Consider the following 864-nt stretch of genomic DNA (forward strand, 5'->3'; position numbering starts at 1 on the left):
GCAGCAGCAGCAGCAGCAGCAGCAGCAGCAGCTGCTGCTGCTGCTGCTGCTGATGGTGGTCAGAGTCCCCTAGCTGCGTTGAGAGGGGGTTTATCGGCGAAGGCCTGTCTGATGTGTCTATGCAGCAGCAGCTGCTGCTGCTGCTGCTGCTGCTGCTGCTCTGCATGCAGTGCATGGATGCTGGAGCCCCACAGCGGGGGGTGTACAGACAGCTTAGAGGGTATAAGAAAGTGTTTGCTGCTGCTGCTGCTGCTGCTGCTGCTGCTGCTGCTGCTGTCTAGACCGTAGTAGGGGTGAGTTGTATGGCTCCATAGGAAGTTGAGGGAGCCTTCAGCTGCTGCTGCTGCTGCTGCTGCTGCTGCTGCTGCTGCTGCAGCACCTCTGCTGATGTGGTTTATAAAGCAACGAAGGTCAGCAAGGAGAGCCTCCAGCTGCTGCTGCTTTGCTGCTTCTGTGCTGCAGGGGGTAGAGGATACGCAGCAGTCGGAGACAGCAGCCTGCTGCTGCTGCTGCTGCTGCTGCTGCTGCTCCTGCTGCTCCTCCTCCTCTTGCTGCTTCTGCTCCTGCTGCTGCTGCTTGTCCTCCTCTTGCTGCTCCTCCTTCTGCTCTTGCTGCTGCTGCTGCTCCTGCTGCTGCTGCTGCTGCTGCTGTCGCCCTTCGTCTGCTTCGTCTTGCGTGGGTGTTTCTTCTGGGGTGTACGTACACTGCACAGAGAAAGAAGAAGAAAAAGAAAACAAAATAAATTGTTTTTGTTTTTGTTTTTTTTGTTGTTGCTAGCGCATGCAGCCTCATCATCAGCTAATATATCTGAAAGCGGAATAAAGAGCAGCAGCAACACAATGAGCAGCAGCAGCAGCAGCAGCA

The 864-nt window shown here is 55.7% G+C and overlaps 1 protein-coding gene across 1 annotated transcript in view; it reads right to left on the reverse strand.

The window, feature by feature from the left end:
• Nucleotides 1–864, reverse strand: part of EMH_0017340 (uncharacterized protein) — a gene marked incomplete at both ends in the record, with an annotated part of 5,750 nt that overhangs the window by 1,244 nt on the left and 3,642 nt on the right. The window contains one exon of the mRNA XM_013500872.1: nt 193–704. Coding sequence (XP_013356326.1) covers nt 193–704 — 512 coding nt within the window. The remainder of the gene's footprint in view (nt 1–192; nt 705–864) is intronic.

This window comes from Eimeria mitis, genomic scaffold, assembly GCF_000499745.2.
Source record: "Eimeria mitis Houghton genomic scaffold, Emh_scaff599, whole genome shotgun sequence".
Taxonomy (NCBI): domain Eukaryota; phylum Apicomplexa; class Conoidasida; order Eucoccidiorida; family Eimeriidae; genus Eimeria; species Eimeria mitis.